Below are 18762 nucleotides of genomic sequence, written 5' to 3' on the forward strand. Positions count from 1 at the left end.
AGAATAATAAAAAGTTAAAGGAAGTATAGGCTATTCTAAAATGAGTTGAAATTGAAGGAAAAGGAGAGAGTAGTTGATAGGCTAAGAGGTTAATAGGAATGAAGTAAGTTTTCTTTAAAGAATGGAATGACTGAAGAAAGATGAGATTTATTGAGTGACGGCTTAAAGTGGGTGATGAGTTAGCCGGGTCGGGAATTCCTGGTGCCTCCTTCCTATCCAATTTCTTCCCGTCTTTATATGACCACAAATGCCACCCTTCTGCTGAGCCTTGACCTCTCCCATGGTTTTCCCCTTAAAAGCTCAATGCTCCTTATTCCATTCTCCCTCTGTTCTTAGTACAAACATGCACCATTGGCTGACGGTTCTTGAACATCCACAGGCTTCAAGTCACCAAGGGGCTTGTTAAAACAAACATTCCTGGGCTGTATCTCCAGAGTTTGTGCTTCTGAATATCTAGGGTGAGACCTGAGAATTCGTTTTTCTTACAAGTGATGCAGTTGGTCTAAGGACCATGCTTTGTGAGCTATTGAATTAAGAATATATGAGAGCTACAAATAAAGAATTAGGGAGCTTGAAGATGCACTAGAGTGCCAGATGTGAAAATGTTCTAGAAAAATACTCCAAGAATTAGGCACAATTTAAGAGCAGACAAAAAGGAATAGAACACTTTGCCTAGTTCCATGACAGAAAAATACTTTGCAGGAAGCATCAGCATTACCTCCACTAAGCAGAGGTTTCTTAGGGGAAGTCTATCATAGGTGAAAATTTAATTGGAAAAAAAGAAAAAAGAAAAACCACAGACATGACTTTAATTTTATTTTAGTCATGAAGAGCTAAATATGATGTGAGTAAGAAGTGTGCAGTTATTATTTGGGGGAAAATAAGTATAGAGCTAGCATACTGTGTTCCATTTAGAATGCTATTATGTTATTATTCATAACTTACCTGAGCTCATTGGGCCTGGGGAAATGCACCATTTCTAAAAGCTGGTGTTATAATTACCACTTTGATTGCTGCATCTAATTATTCACTTAGGTTTACCTGCCCCTGATATTTACTGTGCAAATCTGACATAAAAAGACCAAATATATGAATTAAGGTAAGGGTAATTTGTTTTGTACGTCTCTAAAGCACTTGCTGGCTGTGGTTGGCAAATATACAAAGTTGCACAATCAAAGGTGCAAAATTCTTTCTGACATTTGTGAACATCAGTCATTTCAAGTTTCTATCATTCAATCAGATGCCCAGTAACTCATCAGTATCAATGACAATCATCAAAACAACCATTTAGTCACAGCTATGCTGGGTAACCTGGTCATATCATAATCTTTATTCTAATCACATGGTCAGACACCATTAAATGTAAAGTGATATTAGTTAAATATGGGAGTAAATAATTTTTTCATTTTAGTTGCAAGCCTATATAACTGCTAATTTCAACATGATAATTTCCTATATAACTGAAATTAGATTTTTGAGCTGAGATATATAAACATTCCTATTAATAACAAATTCCTATTAATTCCAAATCAATACCAAATTGCCATCTGCTTTAGTATTTTGAATTATATGCTTTGAATTTTTATTTAAAATAAAAATCCATAGGAAAAAATAATTTTTCAGGTCTCATTGTATGCAAATAAACTATTCTATATTAACAGAATATAAACAAGGTTCATTTTGAGAACATTCCTTTTAGAGATTAAAAGAAATTTTAAAATATTTAATTGCCCACCTGGGAAAGGGAAAAACAACCATTGAAATATAAATGATACTGAAATTTCCATATTATGTTAATAAAAAGATATTTTGAGGGAACTGAATTATTTTGTTGTTTGGTAAGAGAGATGGGTGTCCGATATTGTGATTTCCCTTTTCCCATGACAAGTGGTAATTTCTGAGTACCCAGGAGATGATAAACGAAAAAATTACATGAAAGAAAGTAACTTGTCAGTCTTTTAGGATATATTTGGTGCAGTGTCGTCAGAAGGTAGCCTGCCCTCTCCCTGGAATCAAGTTGCAAACACTATCTTCAATAGTAATTAGAGCTAAGCAGCAATTACAGGACATATGATTTGTTCAGACACACTGCCGGTTGGCTGTTTCCTAGCGCCACATTTCACAGGAGCACCAGGTTGAAATGATGGAATTATTTATCTCTAAATGCAATACCTCGTACAGTGCTTGAATGCAGAAGGAAACGTGAACTGTATTCTTAAAAGTGAAGGTAAGCGTTGCTGACTGATCAGCATTTACACCTCAGGGAACTTTTTCATGAAGTATGTGACAGAAATATAAAATAGTTCAAATCAGTTTCAGAAAGAAGAGGAAAATAACAAAATTAGGAAGAATGGAATTGGCTCATTTCACGACTCCCCTTTGTAATATTACTTTGATTTTTCTGACTTGTTTGTATTTTAATTGTACTATTGAGTCACTCTGCTTAATATAATAAAGATGTGACTGATTTCTCACTTCCTTTTGTCTTTATGAGCTCCCATTTATTTTCTGTTGAAGTTTTTCTCTGAGTAAGTACTAGGCAAAAATAAGATTTATATTTAATTCAAATATGTTAAAATCCCTCTCCTTTTTTTCTTCTCTTGTAAAGTGTATTTAAGTTGATGATTGTATATGTCCAAGAATCCACATTCAGATTGACAGAATAGTGGCTGGGAGCCTGTAATAAAACTGAGTGACGTGGGTGATTTACACTCTTGTCATATGATTTTTATGATGGGCACATTTCAGACTTTAATGTTTCATCTAGTTCAAGTCAAAACTCAATGATTTCATGTTTATTTAGACCCTGGGGCATAGAAATCTCTCTGGAAACCAGGTAAGTCTAGCTCCTCCAGAGGGAGTATTGTGTCTGTTAAAGGGCGAGTGTGTTTTGTATGTATATAAAGATACTTGTGAAATTCTCATTCCTATTTTAATGTTATCACTTTGTTTTTCTCATCTAAGAAATCCTTATCCTTTAAATTTTGCCATTTGTACAACATGAGTAAACATTGCTGTTAGGAAAGGACTTAGAAACTCTTGGCACTGAGAAGATGTTTTTATCTCAGAGTTCCCACTGGGATTTCAGGTGGTTTGGAAAATATTGAAAGACATTGACTCCTTTTATTCTGCTTCATTGGTGGATGTAGGTGTAAACACTGAGGGTTCAGTGAACTCTTGCAAAAAATGAGTAGGTTAAAGCCAAAGTACATTAGTTTTTCCAAAGTCCTTGTGACTCTATGATGTGTAAACTCTTGGCAGACAAGACTGTTGCTCAGCGTAGTTATTACAATAGGTTGGTACCTAATTTTGGAAGAATCTTTTTTTCTAGACCTGTGTCTGCTGTTGCCTTCATTTTGTATATTTGCTTTATGTGGAATTATTTATCCCAGAGCATCATTTTCTACATCAGAAAAATATAGGATGATTGTAAGCCATGTTACATTTTACAAGACAACTTATTATATATAAAATATGTGTAAGGAGGCTACTTAATATATATATAGAAGCATCCTGTGCTCTCCATTGAAAAGGTATATAACATTTGGTTAGCCCAGGACACAATGCTGAATTTCTATAAAATACACCTGGAAATTTGAGTTCCTAACCTGTCCTACTCTCACATGCATCTGGCACATACTATTGTGGCAGTACATATAAGATCAAACCACAGTTGTTGCAACTGACAGGACTACTTCAGATATAAACAGAGATGTGACCTAATTTAATTGTTGCATCTTGTCCTGATCCTTGCACAATCTTGCTCTTCATCTTTTGATTTATAGAAGCAAATAATGAAAGAAAGTTAATACAATATAGCTTAAATCAAGGTAAATGACAAATTTTTTGAGTGCTTTCTAGTTCCTTAGTAGTGTTACAATGAAAGACAGAAGCAAAGAATCAAGAGAGACAGGCACACACAGAGAGCATGAGAGAAAGAAGGGAGGAGAGGCAGAAAATACATTGAGAGAGAGAGAGAGAGGAATAAGAGAAAGAGGATGTTAGGGAAAGAGAGACAGAGGTACATGTTAATCAAAGTTTGGAAATGTATAGTGAAATTTTGGAACTTCGGATTTCTTTTAACTGGAAATACACTTTGTCAAGTTAAATACATTGAACACCAGTTCCATTTCTATGCTTGTTTACTTTCCATTGCTGTCTTTTAAAAGCAAAATCAGTTTAAAAGGCTGTTTGAAGTCCAGAAGAGACCAAGAGTCAAAAAAAAAAAAAAGTAGTCTAAAAAAATTTCCATTCCTTTGCTGCCTTTTAAAATAAATCATTGAAAAGGAAAATATGAATGCTGTGATTAAATCCTTTGCTTTCAGTGGAATTCCTTTTTTGAAAAATTCATTATGGCTTTGACTTTTGGTGTTCATTGAGAGGGTAAGAAGGACTCATTTGTGAAGTCCAAAAGAAAATCCATGTAAGGAATATGATTCAGCTTTAGAAGAGGATCCTGCCATTTGAAACAAGATTGATGAAACTGGAGGACATTATGTTGAGTGAAATAGAACAGACACAGAAAAACATTGCATGATCTCACTTACATGTGGAATTTATTTTTAAAAATCAACATTTTTATTTTTAAAAATCAACAAAAGTTACACTATGGTAAATTTTAAGTGAGATGATAGGTATGTTAAATTGCCTACCTATTCTGCTCTTCACCTTAAATTTATGCAACATAAAAATAAACTCTTTAGTACATGTAAAGACTCATACAGAGAAGAAGCCTGACAGTCAAATAATAAAACCTTTGATGATTTTAATGAAATTTTTTATTGGTAGGTACATAGTAATTATACAGAATAGTGGGTTACTCATTGTGGCATATTCATACAAGCACATAACTTGGTCTATTTCATTCCCCATTACATTCCTCCCCTCCTTCCTCTCTTGAATTCCTTTCATGTACATTTTAGTCTCCCTTCTATTTTCATGAGATTGAATATTTTTTAAGGAAGAAGAAAAAGAAATCCCAATAAGAGAAAACCTAGCACAAATTCAGCAGAATGGTACAAAAGTAAACATGATACAGAGGTGCAGGAACAATCATTTATATGAATCACTTCTGGTGTAGAAAATCCTTGGGTATTCACTGAAGAGCCTTATCTGATGCTGCTTTGCATATCACTAGTGCCCCAGAGCTGCCTGCATGATGGAAACAGGTAGCCTCAATTCCTAGGATGTCAAAACAATGGCAGAGTTCTAAGGAGCCAAGCCAGGCACTGATTCCATCTGCTGAATAGCTCCTAAGGATCCTTCTGAGTAGAAGCATCCCCTGGGTTAAAGGATGCTCCATGTTTCTCACATTGCCTCCCAGTTGCCTAGGTCCTGTGTTTGAAGGAGTGAAATATTCTGCCTGTAACTAGGTTTTCCAGCTTATATTATTTTTGCTCTTTTATACTTTTGCCATACAATGAAAAGACAAAAGGGAAGAAAACCTTTTTAGAAAATACTAGAAAATTCCAAATAAGTACTCGGTGCTAATTATAATCTACTCTGAAAAACTAAACCACTACTCTTTCTTCTGTCTCCCTCACCCATTTTCCCACCTTAGTCCCAATATCACCTCATTACTCAGAATCTATGTGCACCCTGTCCTTGGCATGGCCTGGTCAGGCACCCCACACCAAGTTTCCATAGGGATGGGACAGTGAGTATCATGTTGCTCACAAAACAGCCCTGGCTGCCATGTGGGAGCCATCTCCACTATTATTTCTAGGGAAAAGTGGCTTCTTTGATGATGGAGGACCAAGAGTGGCCTTTCTGTGTTTGCCTACTATGAAAATAACAGTCCACTAGAATTTTTTCTGAATGCCCTATATAATATAATAATTATTGTGCCCATGAGATACATATATACAAAGCTTTACAGCAGTTTTTACTGTTTGTGTTTATACCTAAGGTGTACTTTCTGGGAGCCTATTACTTTTTTTTTTTTTTTTTTTTTTTTAACATGGCAACAGTTTTTTAATAGCTTTAGAGTGTGTAGTTAATATTTAAGCCTGGGAAACCTTTTTCTCTACCAAGGTAGGAGTAGAGGGCACTAGCAGAGCAAATATTAACAGTGTTCCTTTAAATTGAGCAAGCTTTAGGTAGGTGTGTGGGGGGGTCTTTTTAAAAGGATAATTCATATTAACCACTATTCCCTGTATCCCCTTTTTGGTTCTTCAATGCAAATAGTCTAGACATCGAATGTAGAAACTGAATTCTCCGAAACTAGGGGAAAAATTTTTTGTGTCCTCAAGGTAGAATTTATAGCAGCAGCTGGATGCACTGACCTCTGGGGTTGCTATGTCTAGCCCCATTCAGGCTGGCACTTTGTGTGAGATGAGGCCTAAATACAGAGCCAGAGGCCTAAAGTGTTCTATTGCTTTGATCCACTCCAGTGGAAGGAGTTTTCCACTGCTTTGGAACAAATGTGTCTTTTTAGGTAGCACTTTTGATATAATTCTGATAATACTTCCTTATAAAAACCACTGATACAAATGTGAATGTGCCTCCTACCACAAAGCTATTAGGATTAGTTACGTTGATCCAAACAGTATGGTTAAAAGCATAGTTTTAATGGACTTTGTCGTTCTTTTGGGGGGCAGATATTGGGAATATTAAAAGAATTATTTAAAACAAAAATCACGATCGATTTTCTGTTGTCCTTTAAACTAGAAAGAAATGGTGACTCTTGGCCATGTTATGTTTTATTTCAGTGAATTTCTTCAGTTTTTCATGTTAAAAAATATTGAAATTAAAATCTTACTTAAAAATAAGTACTTTTAAATTTTATTCAAAATTAAAAGAGAAAGCAGATCAGATACTAATCTACTTAAATTTTTAAAGGTGGTAATCCATAACTTATGATTCTTGTGTATGTTTGATTACACCAACTTGAATATTCGAAAAAGTGTCCCTGGGCAGTGGGCTTTAGGTTTGGTTCTACCTCTAGTCAGTACCATGGTGAAATAAGCCCTCCTAATCTTATTTTATTCATTAAAAAAAAAAAAAAAACAAAGGGTAGATTCCTAAATTATACTTATTCCTAAACATAGTTGTCACTTTTGCTAGGAAAAATCTGGTTTTAGGAAGGTTTCTAAAATAAGGCATAGCTCTGTGCTGCTATTAGTTCCCCAGCATGTTGTCAAGGGAGAGAAAATAGTTTCTCTGTTGGTCACAGGAAAGCTTCAGACCTCACGTAAGGGTCTTGATGCCACTAACAAGAGTCACCAGGCAAATGTAGCCCAGGACCATCTCCCTGGGTCTTCCTGCCAGAAAATTTCGTCAGGCTCCTGTGACCTCCCAATCCAGTCTCGACCTCAGACAATTTTAGTAAAGCCCTGTCTGGAGATAATTCTGGCTTCTCTAAAGACTTAGTAATTTAGGAACTAGCACATGACATTCTCTTTTGATAAGTCAGGTATATTAAAAACTACTCTGAAAAACTTGAGAAAGCATTTGTTAGGACCCAGTTTTGCCTTCTTCGAGTTTCCTATCTTGCATGGTCATGCTTAACACTATTGGGTTACAAGTTGAGAAACTTTAATAAAGCAGAAATATTTTAAATTCAGTTTTAACTATCTAAATTTACTTAAATTCTGAAATTCTCATATTTTTCAATGCTGCTTTTAAAAAAGATAACAACTACTTTTCCCATGGTTAAACAAACTGTAGTTTGTACTCTTAGTAAATAAGTTTGCCCATTTTTTTGCAGCATTTAGTGGAAGAAATCCCGTATATGGGCCAGATGTTCAGGTGTAAGTGAATCACCACTTGGCTGTGTGATTTCACATTGCCACAGCATCTGAAAATCCATCTTAGTGAAGTATTCATCATTTTGTATAAAAGCTGGTGTATTACTACCAGACCCAAAGGACACTGTGGCTTAAAATCTATCATGATGTGGCTTCACTGCCATTTTTGATACAACACTTTATTATTGCTTATAAACCTCAGTGTGGCACTCAGAAAGATTTCTTTTTAAACATAACATTCTGCCAGGCTGCTACAGTGGTGGTTGCTGTGGGAGCTCTTTGAAGGGGACTCTGAGTTGCCCCAAGGGAGACTCAGGCAGAAAAGTTAAGATTGTGTAGATTCAGTTCTCCAGATACATAGTTTTGTCTTTGGGATCACTGGATTCTGTCAGTATCCTCTCTCCACTTCCTGAATGCAGTAAGGAAGCTTTAGCATTAGAGGGGATTTTATTTGCTCACAAATTATTTTAAGCAAAGTCAAGCTTCTGGTAGAAAAAGAAATCCAAACATCATATGAGCCATAATAACTTGACAGTAGTTGAATATGGTCTTTTTATGGGAGAAGTTTGCCTGAATTTGTCAAAACATTTCATTGATGTTAATAGCACTGACCCCATACAGAAAAATATCCTAAGTGTATGGTTGAATGAATTTGCACAATTCCCCATGTAACTGGCCCCAGATCAAGGAAAGAATATTTCCAGTACCCTAGAAGACCCTCTCATTCCCTTCCACTTACTCCATCCTGTACCCATCCTACTCTTTCTGAAAGGATAGCCACTATTAACAGCAGAGATTAATTTGTCTGGCTTTATATTTATATAAATGTATTATATAGCATGTAGTTCTTTTTCTTTTCTTTTTCTCAACATTATGTTCCCAAGATTTGTTATTGCATGTAATTATAAATCATTTGTTCTCATATTGCTCCATTTTATTGTGTGAATATTTTATTCTGTGAAAATGCCAAAATTATTTATTCTTTCTACTTTTGATGGGTTAACTGGCTGATTTCCAGTTTGAAACTAGTATTTTTATGAACATTGTATAGTACATAGTGTACGGCACAATTAATACAGTTAGACATATACCTAAAAGTTGAATTGCTGAGTCATAGGAAATGTATTTATTTAGGCATATACCTAAAAGTTGAATTGCTGGGTCATAGGGTATGTGTTTAGATATTGCTAGATGATTTTTCATAATAGCTGCAATAATTTACAATTCAGTATAGAGTTCTAGTTGCTCAATATCCATTTCAACACTTGGTAATCTCTGTCTTGCTTCATTGTAAACATTCTTGTGGTTGTGTAGTGATGTCTCATTCTAGTTGTAATTCACATGTCCCCAGTATGAAGTTAATTACCTGTTGTGTGTTTATTGGCCATTTTAATATCTACTTCTGTGAAGTGTCAGTTCAAGACTTTTGCCCATATTTTCTAGTGTTTTTTTCTTACTAATTTGTAGGAGTTCTTTATTGCGCACGCAGATTAGATAGATTCTTTATATTTTGTATGCATGTATATTCTGTTGTATATAATATGTGTGTATATATTAAATAGACAAAGGACTTGAATTTATACTATATATATTTAATAAATGTCATCTCCCAATCTGGATTGCCTTTTTATTTCTTTGAAGGTGTCACACCCATGTTCTCAATAGGATGTATTCATTAATTTTTTTCTTTCATGATTACCACCTTTTAGGAAATGTTTGCTTACTCCAAGTTCACAAAAGTACTCTATTTTTCTCTTTACTATTTTACCTTCTAATCCAGAAAGCCTAACAATACCTTGAGAGCTTAAACAAGGTTTTAATTTGAATATGTTGGGTTTTCTGAGTGCTTTTGGCTTATGCTGTTCCCTCCAACATTCTTCCATAGCCTCCTCTCAAAACACCAACCTTTTCTCAAGTTTATCTTAAGAAAGGTCTTATCTAGGGAAACCGTGATGAAACCAACCTCCAACCAAATGCAATTTCATTGTCTCTTGGACCTCTTTAACATTTTATTGGTAATACACAACCCCTGACATACCCTGTCTTTTCTGATCAGTATTAATGATTTTAACTATTATATCCTCCTGGGATATGACAAATTGTCCTAGAACTAAGAGTAGTTATTAACCACAGTAGCTGAAGCTATACAACACTTAACTGTGTCAAGCACATAGTTCAGCACTTTTGATAGAAAAATATCAAATAATTCTACCACCCCTATGATAAAGGTACTTGTATTTTCCCCAATTTGTAGAAAAGAAAATAGAGGTATAAAGAAGTAAAATCACTTGTCCAAGGTCACACATAAAAGTGGGACCTACAGGTCACTGCTGTCTGACTCCTGATTTGATGCTTTGTGTGGAAAACAGTGCTGCCTAAAGCCAATGCCACAGAGGTCTGGTTGTCCCAGAAGCTCAGGAAGGAGGAAGGAAGGCCAGATTCTACATTCCAAAATTCAGAGACGAAATCACTAGATGTTCACAGTGACATTAGATATAAAAGTAAACTTTCCCTTTACTTCTTTTTTCCCCCTCAGTTCTTATAAAAGAGCTAGGGCCTTGAACATGCTAAGCAAGTACTCTATCACTGAGCTACATCCCCAGTTCTGATGAGAGCATCTTTTTATGTAACAACTTTATATATAACCAATTTTATGGAATAATGTCATGGTCTTTAGAAGGGCAGAAGTTTGGACCTAGACTCTATCACTTACTATGTGATCTTAATCTCTCTAAGTCACACCTTTCTCATCTCTAAAATGAAATAATACAACCTTTATAAATTGTAGTATAACTTAATAAAATGCAGGACAAATTCACTTAGCACAGTATCTAGCATTCAGTAGAATCTCATTAAATGGTAGTAGTATACTCTCTAAAAAGGAAAATAAATGGTCTGGTGTTGTAGCTCAGTGATGAGCATTTGCTTAGCACATGTGAGGCAATGGGTTCAATTCTCAGTACCACATAAAAATAAATAAATTGAATAAGGGTATTGTGTTCATCTATAGCTAAAAAACCCCATTGTTTTAAAAAAAAAAATTCTGACTCAGTTTATAATCTCTGTAGCTGTCAGCTCTATACCTGTTGGTCCTCATAAGTATTGTTTGAATTAAATAATACTATTATTTGGGGAGGGTTATTCTTAGATATATATATTCTATAATTTCTTATAAAACATTAAAAAACTTATATATTTAAGCCATTTCAGTATCAGACACTAAAATTAAGGTCAAATAAGAATTTTAACTAATTCCCAGCTGTAAACTATTCCTGTTTGTAGGTAGGTTCAACATTTTAATCCCTTAGTTTGGTGGCAAAATGCTTCTGTCTACAACTGGAGAATGTGTCTATATAACTGGAGTGTTTTCAGTTTTACAGTTGGGTGACCATACCATAGTAGCAAAAAGAGAATACAGAAGTTAAATTTCTGGATTTAAATGCTAACTCCTTTACATATAACCCTTTATGAATTGTGTTTAGTCTCTCTTGTCTCAGTTTCTCATCTATAAAGTGGGGTTAACAATAATGCCTTGTTTATTGGGCTTTTGTGAGGATTAAACAATAATAAGCATACATACACATATATATTAATATATGTAGACATATATATTGAAGATTACCTGTATGTATGTATATTCATATCTGTGCACATATGTAACATGCAATAAGATAGTACCTGGTACATAGTTTGTGTTATAAAAATGTTATTTCGGTTACTATTATTGTGTAATCTTTTTAGACACTAGACTCTTCATAAGTCACGTCCCTTATTCACATAACCACTTCCTAGTGGCCGTACTTCATGGTTTTTTTGGTAAGTTATTTTTCCCACCTGGTAAGAGGGAAAGATACATGCTATAAGGGGTAACAAAGTCAGGAAAGCAATGAAAAGAGAAAATCGAGTTCTGGAAATAAATCTGAAATGCCACTTATTTTAATTTCTTTAAAGAAATATTTAAGGATTCTATAATTTAAATCCCACCACACACACACACACACACACACACACACACACCATAAATCTTCATGGTGTGTTGAGTTTTGTATTTCAGCACTGAAGGGGACATATATAATAATAGTATAGGAAGAAACTACTGCAGGATATGTAATAGACTTAATCTCCTGCAAATTCTTTTTCATGCAGGTTTTCTGTGACTTTGGTGTACTCTCCTTTCCAAGAATGAACTGTGTGTTAGTTTCTGTGTGGTACATAAGAGCCACTAGGAAGCCTCAGATTATATCCTAAAAGAGCCTTCAATATAATATTTCTAAAGGTCAAAGACTAAGGTAATACTTTCAAGTGTCACTTGGTCCTCAAATGAAGTTTTATTGTGATGAATTATGACATAATCCATTGACATGATAAAGTACCTATTATGTTACAGAGACAGTTGGCTGAAATAAGTTCTTTTTTTTTTTAAATACAATCACAGTTGTGAATCTTTCACATATTGTTGGTTTCAGGGAATAGATGAATTCAGCTGTGTTTGTTGGGGCTCAGAAAATCATACCCAAAAGAATGAAGCTTTGAAGTGCTGAGCACTTTGAATTAAAGGAAATTGGACCTTGTTTCTCCTCCTGCACCCTGAGCACAAAAGGGACACCATCTCTGAAATTCCTTTTTCTGACTAAAGAAATTCTTCCAAAAGAATTGTATTCAACCTCCTCTTTAGAAATCTCATCAAATAACCAGGAAGGATGAACCACCAGAAGAGAAGAGACTAAAAATTGACACCCCTCCCAGATAGACTTTTCACCTATTCTCTTGAGGGCAGCTCCAGGGGATTACCTTGGACACTTTATCTGCACAATAAGACAACCTTCCTTGGCAGTAAACTTCCACCTCTCACCTTCCAGTAACTTCTGGCTGCTACCTCCTCTAGAACCCAGAGGAACTTTGTCCCAGGCCATTGTTGAGTTCTTTGAGCATTTACAGGAGATTAGGTCTATTACATATCCTGCAGTAGTTTCTTACTATACTATTATTATGTATGTCCCCTTCAGTGCTGAAATACAAAACTTAACACACCATGAAGATTTATGGTGTGTGTGTGTGTGTGTGTGTGTGTGTGTGTGTGTGTTGGGGGTATTTCAATTATAGAATTTCCAAATATTTCTTTAAAGTAATTAACATAAGTAGCATTTCAAATTTATTTCCAGAACTCGATTTTCTCTTTTTATTGCTTTCCTGACTTTGTTACACCTTTCAGCATTGATGATTCTTTGGGCTCATCCATTTCTTCTAAAAATTGTTTGCTTCTCCTTTAAAATTACCTGAGCACCCTCCATTTTCCACTCCCCTGTGAAGAGGTTATTTAAGCTTCAACCATCGGACCTTTCCTTTGAGTTTCATATTTTGTGTGATTCCTGAGCTTATGCATGTTGATAAGTTTATGTATGTTTTTTTTTTCTCCTGTTAACCTGTCATTGTCATTTCAGTGTAACTTCAGAGAGTGGAAAGGAAATTTTCTCTTGTCCCTACGTGTTTCACTGTCAAAATGAAATTTCAGGGAGGTTAATTGCATTCTTACAGGAGATTATATGGACACGTAGAATAATAATATGATGGACATGGTAACAGTGGTAACTATTAGATCTGTGAAATTTACATGCTACATGTATATCTAGTTTTAGTACAGAGAGTTTGAGATATATATTATTTTTATTAAATAAGGTGAAGCTCTATTATGATTTTATTCATTGTGATATATACCAGTCTGTATCTTAGGTTTCAAAACAGAGCAACATACAAGCCTTATATAATATTTCCAAATAGTTCTACAAAAGTCAAAGGTTGCTTCTATCCCATGGGAACAGCAATGTAAAGGGTATACTTTTGCATTGAGATGCCCACTTACTGTATTTTCAGCCTTTTTCCCCTCCTCAGCAAGTCTTTGACTTCCGGAGAAATTAAGCATTTGTTTGCAGGGTGCAATGCATTTTGGCCAAATTTCTGCTAGTAATTCCCACTGACATTCAGGCACCCAGAGGTGAGGAGAAAGGCTTCCCAGCAGCAACAGCAGTAGCAGTAAAATCTGGACTAAGGTGATAGAGGATCAAAGCATGAAAAATAACTTGTGTGTGGGGGGATGCACTTTATCCCTATTTATTTCCATTTGCAAAAACTTCCTTTGAAGCAATCAGTTTTGGTGAAAAGTGAAAACAGCAAGTTGAGGTGAAAGAATTGATAAAAGCACAGTTTATATTTATTCAGAAGATCCACCAGTACTTTATAACAATCTGTGTTTAACATGGCAAATTGTCTGTCATTAAAATGCTAATGAAATGGTAAGCAGCTGCTAAGTTTTTTATGCTAATGAATGGTGGCAGCTAAGTAGTTCTCAAGCCTTATCTTTATTAGCATAGAGATTTGATTGGGTAAGGGGGATCATTGTGCATTCTGACCTTTGTTGATGGAGCAATCCCTATTCAAGTTCCCTGTTGCATTCTATTTGATTTGAGTTTGTTGGTACAAAGTAACTCAGCAGGCCCTGAGGGCCATGTACTACACAGTGTTATCAGAGCCACCATTGTGGGTTTAGAGAAAGAACCTAGCTTTCCTTTGGGAGATCTACAATGGCAAAATAATTACAAATTTGTTCATCAGGTAGCTTAAGTAGAATGATTCTGTATACTTATTCTCTGTACTTTAGACTTTTAATAATTATAGTAATAATAAATCATAAAAGGATCTGATCTAATTTAAGACATATTTCTAGTTTTTAATTTAACTAAGATTTTAAAGCAAAGCTTTTAAAACAAGCATTTTAATAATATAAGTGCCTCTGCAACATTTGATATATTGATATAATACATCATCTTGGATCTACAGTCACTGAAGTTAGCAATGGATATAGCATTACCTAATTAGAAGAGTAATGTGTAATTAAATGCAGGTGGCTATGTGAATACCATGCTTAGAGTATTTACTTGTTCATCAAAAACACAGACAAACAAAATTACTGTTACACTTATATTTTTGCTGAGTCTCTTTCTGCAGAATCTTTGTCTGTATTTCCTAATGAATGGGGCAGACCTGAAGAACTATCATTACAGATTAATGCTTCAGGTTCCCTTTCTTTTCTTTTATTTTTTTCCTCTCTTCTTTCTTTTTCTCCCAATTTTTAGGATCAATATAAAAGAGGTATGACAATCCCTTGAACACAATTGGCAATAAATGTTCTGAAATGATTTGAAATATGATGCAGTTTATTAAGAAAATTCATTACCAAAAAAATCATTGAAATAGGAATTTTAATGACCCTGGGACACTGTAAGAGGTTGGTGGAAATTTTAATAGTTAGAGCATTTTCTCATACTGTTCATTTCTCCTTGAAGTCAGCAGGGGATTTTAGGCATATGATTATTTTGTGATCCTATGTAGTCAGGCCAGGAGAAATTGGAACCCTCCAACCATGCTGGTAGTAATGTAAAAGTGTTCAACCCCTTTGGAAAATAGTCTGGAAGTTCCTCAAAATGTTGAACTATCTGGTAACATATGACTCAGTGTTTGCCAAAATTCCACTCCTAGGCAGATACCTGAAAGAACTGAAAACATATGTCCATGCAAAAACTTGTTAACGAATATCCATAGTAGCATTATTCATAATAGCCAAAAAAGTGGAAACAATCTAAATGCCCATGAACTGAGTAATGAATAGCAGCAAAGTGTGTGACATTCATACAACAGAATATTATCCAGCCTTGAAAAGGCATAAAATTCTGATACAGGCTACAGTATGAACAAACCTTGAAAAGACTATGTCAAATGAAAGAAGCCACTCACAAAAGACCACATATTGTATGATTTCATTTAAATGAAGTGCCTGGAATTGACATATTTTTAGAGACAGAAAATAGATTAGTAGTTGTCAAGAGCTGGAGATGTTGGGTGGAAATGGGGAGTGACAGCTAATGGGGACAGGGCTTCTTTAAGAGATCATGAAAATGTTCTTTAAGAGATCAAGAAAATTATGTTATGATGTTACTACAACTGTGTGAATATGCTAAAAATTACTGAATTGTATATTTTGGGTGGATTGTCTGGTATATGAATTATTTTTTTTGTTTTTTGTTTTTGTTTTAATTAGTTACACATGACAGTACAATGATCTTGACATATCATACATTTGAATCAGATGAGGTATAATTTCTCATTTTTCTGAGTGTACATTGGTCATGCAGTCACATATATACATACAGCAATAATAATGTCTATTTTATTCTGCTGATCTTCCTTTCCCCCTTTCCCCTCCCCTCCCCTCCCATCTATGAATTATATTTCAATAAAGTTGTTATATGCCTATCTCCCAGAAAGCCACCTGCACCAGCCATTGCTTATCTACATTAAAGTTGAAGACTAAAGAAGAATGCTTGTTGCTGGAGGGGAGCATTTCAAATCTCTTATTCACATGAAGGGTTAACAGCTGATATGAGATTAAAAGGGATAAGCGCTAAAGTAATACAAAGCTCATTAGAACTGATAGTTGACAACAAAATTTGAGTTCCTGCCTAAGTACTCTCTGTCTCCAATACCCTGTCCACAACCAGGATATAATCAGACCCTTTTACATTCTCTGACTATCCAATGTTTAGACTGCTTCTTTCCCTCAAAGGCCAGCTTTTGGGTTGTTTTTTTTTTTTTTTTTTTTTTTTTTTTTTTAATAAAACAAATTGAGTCATAACTTTCAAATAGTAACTCTTAAGAGTCTTAAGTTTTCTTCTTGCAAAAATCCTTTATCTTTGATTTGAAAAAAAAAAAAATGTCTATTACCCTTTTAATGTAGTAAATAACATCTGGCTTCAGGAGGCCCCACCCCTCTCTTTCCTGAATTATTGGCCACTTAGAAGCAACCTGCTTGAGAACCAGGCCATTCTCATTCCCCCTACCTTCCAGTAGAAGCTGTGTACTGTGTCTTGTTGAGTCTAAGCTGCCCTTGGCTCTTGCCATGGGAGAGTGTTCTGTTTCACTGTCTTAGACAATGAGGAAGAAGATGTCTTTTGACCATATTTACTACTCTTGTGCCACTGGCTTACTTTCAGTGTGACTCTCTCGTTTGCAGGTAGTAGCTCACTGGCCTTGTTTTGGCTATGTAGGTTTGGGAGGGAGATGGATGTGAGCAACAGATTGAATTCATTTTCATTTTGTTCTTGGCAGGCAGTACATGCCATACTACTACCCTTCCTGCTCTTGTGCGCACTCCTACCCTGATGATGCAGCCTTCACTGGATATCAAACCATTTATGTCTTTTCCAGTGGACGGTAGTTCGGCTGTTGGGCTCTTTCCAAATTTTAACACAGTGAGTAAATGCTTTTTTTATTTGATGTGTGACCTCCTCCACCTCTGTCTGTTCCTACATTTGCAAATAGGCAATAGATGTAGTCTGTTTCCATAGTGTGTGATTTTAAACTATATATTGTTATACTGCTCAGCTGTGCTGTGAAATATGATACTTCACCCATGGGAGTTAAACCAAACAATAGCCAGCATATTTATTTTTAAAATATTTTCACAGATGACTTTTCACCTATTGTGTTGAGCAATTTTGATAGACTTTTCAGTGGTTTAGAACCTATATGATTTCTGGGATGTTATTCATACATGTTCAAGAACACAATTTAGAGATATCAAGCCACATTTATTTATCTCTATTACTTGAAAAGGAAAAAAATGACTGTAGGATATATCTCCCTGGGTATCTTTTTATTTGGGAGATATTTTAGATGAAGTGTGACTTTTATATGAACAGAATTTTTATTTTGGGGCTCTTGTGGATTATATGAATATGATTATTAGCAAAAGGAAAAAATACTCATTTGAAATCTACATTTTACTTATCTCCATGATACTTATTCTCTTCAAAACATATGATAAATATTAGTGAATTATCCATAATTATCAGTGTTCTTTACTCAGGTCAGCTGACTTTCTTTATTTGAAAAAAAGATGTTCTGTAGGTATACCAAGAGGAGTGTGACTTTTCTCAACAACTGAGTTCAGCATATAGAATCAGCCTGTTGTCAAGATTCTTAACTTATAGTAGGAGAAAGGGTAAACAGTTCGGGAGATTGCATGAATTGTGTCTGTTCATTTGATAAATGCAGTCAGTTGGGGCATGATGGTCTACGTGAATGAAACAGCGTTATAAATGCTGCCATCATCAAAAGAAAGAATTGCATTATCAACACCACCAGACAGCACACATCTGAAGTACTGCCAAATGTTTCCTTTTGCAAACTTATCTTCTGTATAAAGTGAAAACAGCAAGAGGATTTTTCCTCAAGGGTTCTAAATAAAATCTGCTGACAGGCTTTCTGTCAGGGGCTTAGTGTTGTAAGGTAATTAGGGGGTAAAGGATCAGCCAACATTTTAAAGAGCACTGGTTTTGACTTAGTGAGTAAACAGTTGAATGTTTTTGTCTCCTGGGTTTTTCAGAGACAAGTCAAACAATTTACCAAAATAAAAAACATGGGGGGAGAAAAAAAGCATGAAAAGGTGAGCATCATGTCTAGCCCAGTGGAGCAGTTCAGCAAGATAAATCATGCCTGCCTGGGCTACATTCATCCATCCAAAGTGAGTGACCCTCCTAAAGACCCACATCAGGCCATTTCAGAGAGCTTGAACTCAAGCATGCCTGTTATGTCCTCTATCGACACATCTGTGATACATTCCAAACATAATCAAATCCAGCTATACTTCTTGAAATGTTTATTAGGTACTCGTATTTTGATTCATGTGCATTTAGAAGACAGCATTTGTAGATACTACACAAGTCCAGGTGCTGTCAAGTGGCAGCAGTGATGATGTAAGAAGGTGTAAATGGTTCCTCCTATAGTTCATTGTGTACGTCTGTGTGCATGTGTGTATATTACAAGTAATATGCAAATACTTATTTCAAAGATTCAAATAAAACAGCATTCAAGGCAAAACAAAAACGTCATCATCCCCTGCCCCTGTACACATTGTTTCTCACTTCACCAGAAAAAGGTACTGTAAGCAGCAGGTATCCAT

General features: G+C 35.2%; 1 protein-coding gene across 6 annotated transcripts in view; it reads left to right on the forward strand.

The window, feature by feature from the left end:
- Znf385b (zinc finger protein 385B) overlaps positions 1-18762 on the forward strand; it is a 358632-nt gene that overhangs the window by 254680 nt on the left and 85190 nt on the right. For 5 of the 6 annotated variants that reach the window (XM_076865705.2, XM_076865706.2, XM_076865707.2 and 2 more), the window contains one exon: positions 16908-17050. In XM_076865705.2, coding sequence (XP_076721820.1) covers positions 16908-17050 — 143 coding nt within the window. Of the gene's footprint in view, positions 1-2060; positions 2228-16907; positions 17051-18762 lie in introns of those variants that run through there. The other variant, XM_076865709.2, reaches the window with a different exon arrangement.

Source organism: Callospermophilus lateralis, chromosome 9 (assembly GCF_048772815.1).
Source record: "Callospermophilus lateralis isolate mCalLat2 chromosome 9, mCalLat2.hap1, whole genome shotgun sequence".
Lineage (NCBI taxonomy): Eukaryota > Metazoa > Chordata > Mammalia > Rodentia > Sciuridae > Callospermophilus > Callospermophilus lateralis.